General features: G+C 48.4%; 2 protein-coding genes across 2 annotated transcripts; one reads left to right on the forward strand and one right to left on the reverse strand.

Moving 5' to 3' along the window:
* Window positions 1–729: 729 nt before the first annotated feature.
* Window positions 730–3,778, reverse strand: Hspb2 (heat shock protein family B (small) member 2). The gene is made up of 3 exons (XM_048417282.3): window positions 3,574–3,778; window positions 1,803–1,964; window positions 730–1,389 (listed from the first exon to the last, which is right to left on the reverse strand). Exons 2-3 carry the CDS (start codon window positions 1,894–1,896, stop codon window positions 935–937), a joined length of 549 nt encoding a protein of 182 aa, XP_048273239.1. The 5' UTR covers window positions 1,897–1,964; window positions 3,574–3,778; the 3' UTR covers window positions 730–934.
* Window positions 2,629–5,968, forward strand: Cryab (crystallin alpha B). The gene is made up of 3 exons (XM_048417284.2): window positions 2,629–3,082; window positions 4,127–4,249; window positions 5,628–5,968. Exons 1-3 carry the CDS (start codon window positions 2,882–2,884, stop codon window positions 5,829–5,831), a joined length of 528 nt encoding a protein of 175 aa, XP_048273241.1. The 5' UTR covers window positions 2,629–2,881; the 3' UTR covers window positions 5,832–5,968.
* The last annotated feature ends 2,324 nt before the right edge of the window (window positions 5,969–8,292 follow it).

An 8,292-nucleotide genomic window follows, 5' to 3' on the forward strand; every position in this document is an offset into this window, starting at 1 on the left:
CACATGCACGTTCTCTTGATTGCGAAGAGAATAGCCACAGCCTCTCTCAACCAACTGACATTTTTTAATGCACTGTTCTCCCAGCACTAAAGTCGCCTTGAGCCTTCCTGACCACTGCCACCGCAGAACGACAGTGGAAGCTGCCCTGAGTCTTAGATTAGGACGGCTGGCGTTCTGTGCTTCCTCTCTATGGGTTATTACAAAATCAAGGATGGGCCTCCGCTGTACTCAAGATGGGAAGGCTGTGGGTTCAGGGATAGTGGTGAATTAGTGTCTGTACCCCACATATGCACACCCCTTCTCTCAACCAGAGACCTTTCGGGACAAAGCCATTGATACAGGAAAGCAAAACATTCACCCCAGAGCTTTAGGAAACTCTCCCCAGCCAAAAAAGAAAACATTTTTCTAACCCCTACCCAAAAAGGCCAGACAGTCTGGAGACCCTTGTTTTTGTGTCTCTAATCACTGGCTCAGACAGTGCCCTCTGGGCTATTTGGATGGCCTATCCCTCTCCCTCCCAGGATCATTCTCTCTTTTGTTGCATTGTGAGAAAATTATGGCTAGGAATTTGATCTGGAGCCAGCGTGAGCTTCCGGGGGTGACCTCAGCATCCAAGTGTGAGCTTAGGAGGCTGAGACGATGGGCACATTTCACAGTGGAAATTGCTCCCTATGACCTTCCAATCCGTTCGCGGTTCGGTCTTCCAGGCCACAGAACAGGAGCAGCACAAACAAGACCCCAAGGTTTGGGTTTATTCATCTCCACCCAGAACTAAATCAAATGCTACGATACATCAAAGAACCAAATCATACACTGTGGACCATACATCTGTCCCTTCCCCTGAGGACGCTGCTACCTCTGGGGTGGTGGACTTCTGGAATCCCCGTGAGACGTAGACAGGAGATTCACTGGGTGCTGGCTCTCCCGCGGGCGGTCAGGACTCAACTGTGGCTACTTCTTCCTCTTCCTCTGGGTCAGGAGGCGCAGGGAGCAGAGAGATGTAGACCTCATTGACTTCCGTGTCCAAATGCCGGCCACCTCGAGGCGCCTCCAAGTTAAGGATGCCATCATGGGAGAGGGCAGCTCGAACCCGCCAGGGGTCCACATCTGCTGGCAGGACATAGGTGCGACAGAACTCTCGGGACACAAAGCCGTGTCGATCCAGACGCTGGGGGTGCCGAGCCGACACCTCCAGCAGGTTGTCCACAGTCCTCACGGTCACCTCGTCTGGGGTAAAGTGGCTCACATCAAGAAATGCCTGGAACTTGCCCTCGCTGAGCCTGAGCTCTGAGGCCCCTGCCCTACTGCCCTCCCCAGCTCTGGCGGCCCGAGGCCGAACATAGTAGCCATGGTAGAGGGTGGGGGTCAGGATCTCTTCTGGAAGAAGACCTGGGGGTGCAGAGAGAGAAAGCAAGAGGCAGGATGAGGGAGAATGTAGTGTGCACGGGGCTGAAAGGCGAGATCAGGAGAGTGGGCCTGGGAAGAGCAGGTGGGAAAGCTGCTGGAGAGGGTCTGGGAAAGGAAGGAAATGAGATGGCAATGAGGGAAACAAGCAAAAATCGGGAGGGCAGAAACGAAACCAGAAAGTATGCAGCTTGCAAGGCCCGGACACCCAAAGCCCTGCAGGTCTAAAGCCTGTCTTGAAGTCTGTAGCAAGAGGAGAGCCTTGGCGTGAGGGGAGAGTCTGGGGTGGGAGATGGCCCAGGAGTTCACTTAAGCCCCAGGTAGGGTGGAGGCCAGTGAAACTGGGCGGTGAGCCCAGAATTTCAGGAGGTGGGGGTGGGAAGCATTTGGGCCCATACCTTCTCCGAAGCGCTGCTCACCCAGGCGGCTGGGGTTGGCAAATTCGTACTCGGCAGTGGCTGGGTGGGCATGTGGCACTGTGCGGCCAGACATGACTGAGGTTGTGACTGGCAGCCCTGATCCCAAGTGCAGCCCCAACAAGATCGACGCGACCCCTTTAGCTGGAGGGAGAGCCAGGACTCAGTCAGAGTGGGGGCGGGGTCTACACCACCGAAAATAGTGCAATGCCTCTGGGGGAGGGCCAGGAGCCTGGGCCCAGAGTGTGATGAGGGTGTGACCAGCACAGCCTGGACCCCCCTCAGTCCCCTCCTCTGCACACCCTTCAGCTGTTGCAGAGGCTTGAGAGGACAGCTGGTGGGTCCTGGTCCTGGAGTGAGTTAGGAAAAGAAATTGGTACAGTGCCTGAGGGTTTGGGCCTTCACAAACTGTGCATTTCTGTATCACCTTTTGTCCTTCTCAGTGGTAGGCACCATGCACACATCGCATCAAAGATGCAAGATGCATTTTCTGTCTCTTTAATTTCAGAGTATTCTGAATCCAGGTCGACTCAGGGTTCCAATCCGATAACCTGGGACTGACTGACACGTTGGTGGTCACTGCTGTCCTCAAGGGCACCACAAAGAGTTAATGTCTCTGGGGCCCGACCTAGGAAGATTCCAGTCCCTGCCCAGGCTCAAGATAGTTGCTGGCTCAACTCCCCTGGCATGCAAGACAGGAGAGGAGGAGGGGCACGCCACCAGCTGCTTGAGATTCCTGACCCTGTCCTAGCTCCAGAGAACAAGGATGGGGGTGGGTGTCCCCGGGTGTGGACAGAGAGCTAGTGAAACAAGACCATGACAAGTCACCGGCCAGCTCAGCCCGTGTTTGTGTTTCTCTTTTCTTAGCTCAGTGAGTACTGGGTATGTGTCACCCTGCCAAATCCTGTCACAAGTCTCCATGGACTGGCGGTGAGCTGGGATAATAAAACCCCTGACATCACCATTCCAGAAGCTTCACAAGACTGCATATATAAGGGGCTGGCTGTAGCTGCAACTGAAGGAGTTGACCAGTCAACTGAGACTACATTCATCTAGCCACCATGGACATCGCCATCCACCACCCCTGGATCCGGCGTCCCTTCTTCCCTTTCCACTCCCCCAGCCGCCTCTTTGACCAGTTCTTCGGAGAGCACCTGTTGGAGTCTGACCTCTTCTCAACGGCCACTTCTCTGAGCCCCTTCTACCTTCGGCCACCCTCCTTCCTTCGGGCACCCAGCTGGATTGACACTGGACTCTCAGAGGTGAGTCTGCCCCCATGCCAGGGCAGGAGCACCCTTCCTGGAACCTCCTGGACACTTACGACTCCGTTTGTTTCCCTTTTTGTCGCTGCCTAAGTCATCTCAGGCACGTGTGTGTGTGCAAAGGTATGGAGAGATGAGGTCACTGTTTTCTTCTTCTGTTTCTGTTTGATGTTCCTCTGTTTCCTGTTACTCTTTTCTGTGCATAGCGAAGCTCATCTTCTGTCCCCTAACGATGAAGCAGGGTGTCCCTTTCTGGCTTTATCCATAATGATTTGCATTAAGAACTGCTTCAACTCCTTTACTTACCTTCCTAATAACCAGGTCCTGGCATATTTTATCATCTCCAATCATAGAGATCGGAGAGAAACCCACTCATTCTGAACTTTTCATGCCCCCTGGAAGGAGCTGGAAACATCAATCACTATATTTTATCTCTCTCTTCCTTTGCCTCTGATTTTCTGGGTTTCTCATGGCTGAGAGAATGTACTCACCTCACTCCATGGCTTATGAGGAATGGATGCACGTCTGCTCCGGGAAGCCCCGACTTGTCCTAACAGGGTGGGAAAAGGGTTGAACAGATAAGATTAACAGAAGCTCTCACAGATAACACTCTGGTTTAAAAATATTCCAGTGTGAGGAAACAGGAGCTGAGTGGGCAAGGGCTTTGGAAGGACAGGACCAGCAGAACATTCCAGATTGAGTGGGAAGGAAACTTGGCAGGGAGCTGAACAAGAAAAAGGGGCCTTTGTCTGTTACACAAATGACAAAGCCAGCATTGGGTAGAGAGGCAGCAGAAGCCATGCCCCCTAGTGACCTATCTTCTTCCTTGTGCCTCTAAGTAAAGTTTGGGACTGATGACCAAGAGTTGTCCCTTGTAGAACACTATGCATCAGAGTCATTCAGAAAGGGATTTTTTTTTCTTTAGCAGTAAAGAGGAAGATAAATTACCTGGACAAGAAGTAAATCTATAGAACAGTGAGTCTTCTCCAATTTACTAAATATTCTGCCATCTTTTCTCCTCCCTTCCCCCCATTGTCATTCTAGATGCGGATGGAGAAGGACAGGTTCTCTGTCAACCTGGATGTGAAGCACTTCTCCCCCGAGGAACTGAAAGTCAAGGTGCTGGGAGATGTGATTGAAGTTCATGGCAAGCACGAAGAGCGCCAGGTGCGTGGACGGGTCTGTTGCTTTTGTGGATGCACTGAGTGCACACTGGATGCCAGGCACTGCCACCAGTCTCCAAGGCTGGCAGAATTCCAGGCCCCAAGCATAAGGGACTAGAGCAGGAGCTGCAAATCAATGGCTAGGAAGCTAAATTAGGGGTAGAGCTGTTGTTATTGCTATGCTTTTGCTGAGAGAAGGGTCCCCTTACTGTTTGTTTTGGTTGCCTTGTTGTCCGATGACATGAAAATATCAGAAGGCTTTTCAATCCCTCAGGCACACCCAGGGCCAATTACATATGAAGTTTTAGGAATATAACTCAGGCATCAACATTTTACAAAAATCTCCTTGGGTAATTTCAGTCTGTATTCAAAACTGGCAACCACTGATTTAGGTGTAGTGTGTTGTGCAAAATGGTTATTGTCCATAACGATATTAACTACAGGGTTGAAGGCATTCCGGTCTTGTGACTTTTAGATGGTCAGGATTTCATGGCTCTTCTTCTGCTCATTTTAATGCTAAACTCCATGGTTTGTCCACATTTCAGAGCTTCAGGCTTCTAGCTGTAAGGAAGTCAGTGAATTGAGGTTTGTTTGGGTGGATCCTTGCAATTCAGGTGTAAGGGTTAGGTCAACAATTCCTCTTGCACTTTTGGCAATTCTTTTTCTTGACTTCCTGAAAAAGGTGTTATGATTGCTTCTTAAAAATGGTTAACTCTGTCAGGCGTGGTGGTGCACACCTTTAATCCCAGGACGCAGGAAGCGGAGTTAGGCGGATCTCTGAGTTCAAGACCAGCCTAGTCTACAGAGCTAGTTCCAGGACATCTACACAGAGAAATTCTACTTATCTCAAAAAGCAAATCAAAATTAATAACTCAGAACCTGTGCATCATTAGTGTATATTAATGTCCTCAGGCTGTTTCAGTTTTGTTCATATAATTTAAGACTGGACCACCATGATAGAGTCACCTTATATAATATCAGCGATCCTATGGGTTAGGAACATCCTGAGACATTCATGAGGAACTGGGACAACTTATGGGCTTCCTCAAGGACGTAGATCCTCAATTCTAAAGGACAACCAACAGAGATTCATCCCTTTGTGGCTAGTGCCCCTAGTTGTAATATCTGGACAGTTTTATTCTAGGCTTAAACCTGGATGAACAGCCCTTGACTTTGCTATCTGTATATTTACTGCAGTGTTGGAGATGAAGTTCAGGGCCTTTCACCACCAGACTATATCCCCAACTCCAGATATTTCTTTTGTCTTTATGATGTCAGGGCCATTTGGTCTCACCCAAGGGGAGGGAATGTCTGAGTTTGGGCCAAGTGATGGTGTTTCCCATTCTTATTTCTCTTCTTCTTTCTTCCTTCTCCTGGATTAGGACGAGCACGGCTTCATCTCTAGGGAGTTCCACAGGAAGTACCGGATCCCGGCTGATGTGGATCCTCTCACCATTACTTCATCCCTGTCATCTGATGGGGTCCTCACTGTGAATGGACCAAGGAAACAGGCCTCTGGCCCTGAGCGTACCATTCCCATCACCCGCGAAGAGAAGCCTGCTGTCACTGCAGCCCCTAAGAAGTAGACTCCCTTTCTCTCACTGCATTTTTTAAAACAAGGAAGTTTCCTATCAATGAATGAAAATCTGTGACGAGTGCTGAAGCTTATTAATGCTAAGGGCCGGCCCAGATTATTAAGCTAATAAAATACCATTCAGCAACAGATTTGTCTCGTGTGTACATATTCAGTGTGCTTTAAATACATCTACAGATGTCACGGATTCGATTCTCGTCCTGTGATTCAGGGGACTCCAAGGACTTTCGAGTCAGAAGGACTGGCAGCACTTCCTAGTGGTACAAACCCAGGAGAGTGATCCACTTTCCCTGGTCTTCTGATCTTGTCCATCACACTTGGTACTGTTAGGACAGAGATGTAAGGGGTAGATTAGAGAGGACAAACAAAACAACAGCAGTAGCTATAATAACAACAACAACAAAACCCCAAAAAGAAAAATAGTCCTGGCAAAGTCCAAGGAATATCAGTTCCTCTAGAGAGAAAATCTCTGGCTAACCACACATAAAAGACTCTAGTGCATCTCTCAAATTAATTACCTCACCAGGGAGACATGATGACCTTAGCGTAACTTGACAAAAGTTGTCAGTAAATAGGACATGGGTGGTAATCGTTAAATAAACCTCTTAGGTGTAGAGCAAAGTATTCACAACCCTGCCTCCCTCCACTTTGGCTTTTTCTTTTCTTTTTAAAAGATCATTTATTTAAATTGATTTTATCTGCATTGGTGTGAAGGTGTCAGATTCCCTGGAACTGGACCATTCTTAGCTACCATGTGGGCGCTGGGAGTTGAACCTGGGTCCTATGGAAGAGAAGCCAGTGTTCTTAACTGCTAAATCATCCCTCCAGGCCCTCCGACTTTTTTTTGGCTTTTTCAAGACAGGGTTTCTCTGTGTAGCCCTGGATCTCCTGAAACTCACTTTGTAGACCAGGCTAGCCTCAAACTCAGAGATCTGCCTACCTATGTCTCCAGCGTGCAGGGATTAAAAGGCATGAGACACCATGCCCAGTCAAGTTTCAAGTCTCTAGGGGTTAAAAGTGATACTTTACTAAAAAAAAAAAAAAAAAAAGATGAACAAAAAAACCCACACCTCCCAATAATCTAAAAATCTGACATAGCATGATCTACTCAGAAAACCCTCTTATTTAAAGTCATATTCAATTTCTGTGTCTGTACAGCAATCAGCATTGATTGCATGAGGAAATGTTATTATTCCTTTTTGGTATAGCCAATGGCAAGACTTGTTCCAGTATTCCTTACACCCTTCCAAGCCATGTGTGCCCTGCATCAGAAACCAAGCTCAGTCACAGGTGGTGCAAATAAAGCAAAGAAATTCCTTTTGTCTTCAGTGGTTCTGACTCAATTATAGTAAAAGAGGCAATAAGGAGGTCTACTTGAAATGCTCCCAGGAACGGTTTTTAAACTATGAAAGAGTGCTGAGGGGCTAGCTCAGTGGTAGCGTTCTTGTTCAGTGTGCATGATGGTGTGATGTCTTAGTTCCCATCCTTTTGACAAAATAAAAATTTTGCAAAAATAAAATCAGAACACTAAGAAAAGTTGAGATGCAAGAAAGGTGGAGGTAGGAGAGAGGTGTTTGTGTGTGTTTGGGGGTGGGGAGGGAGGGAGGGAGGAGTCTCTGGGAAGACTGCTTACTTCAAATGTAGAAGAAATCTTGGAGATGGTTACTGTAAAATTCTTTGTCTTTGTATATGTGAGTGCATCTGTGTGTGTGTGTGTGTGTGTGTGTGTGCGTGCGTGTGTGTGTGTGTGAGTGCACCTGTGTGTGTGTGAGTGCACCTGTGTGTGTGTGTGAGTGCATCTGTGTGTGTGTGCATCTGTGTGTGTGTGTGAGTGCATCTGTGTGTGTGTGCGCATCTGTGTGTGTGTGTGTGAGAGTGCATCTGTGTGTGTGCATCTGTGTGTGTGTGAGTGCATCTGTGTGTGTGTGTGTGTGAGTGCATCTGTGTGTGTGTGTGTGAGTGCATCTGTGTGTGTGTGTGTGAGTGCATCTGTGTGTGTGTGTGCGTGCGTGTGTGTGTGTGAGTGCATCTGTGTGTGTGTGTGCGTGCGTGTGTGTGTGTGTGAGTGCATCTGTGTGTGTGTGTGTGTGTGTGTGTAGGTCAGAGGTTGACGGTGTTGTCTCAGTTGTTCTCCACATAATTTTTTCTTGTGTATGTGTCATAAATACACATTTGTGTACATAAGGAGGGTATGTGTATGCCACAGTGCTGGTGTGTGTGTCAGTCAGAGGTAAACCTCAGGCCCTTGCTTTCAGCCTTGTTTGAGATGAGTTCCTTCCTTTGTCCACTGTGCGCTCCAGGCTGGCTGGCTTTCTAGCTTCCTGGCATTCTCCTATCTCTGCCTCCACTTTTACTATGGGACCTCCAGGATCATACATGTGTGCTGCGCTTGCCTTTACTTGGGTTCTGAGCATTTGAACCCAGGTTGTGCACATCAAATGCTTTATCCAAGG

This window comes from Myodes glareolus, chromosome 4 (assembly GCF_982192425.1).
Source record: "Myodes glareolus chromosome 4, mMyoGla1.1, whole genome shotgun sequence".
Classification (NCBI taxonomy): Eukaryota; Metazoa; Chordata; class Mammalia; order Rodentia; family Cricetidae; genus Myodes; species Myodes glareolus.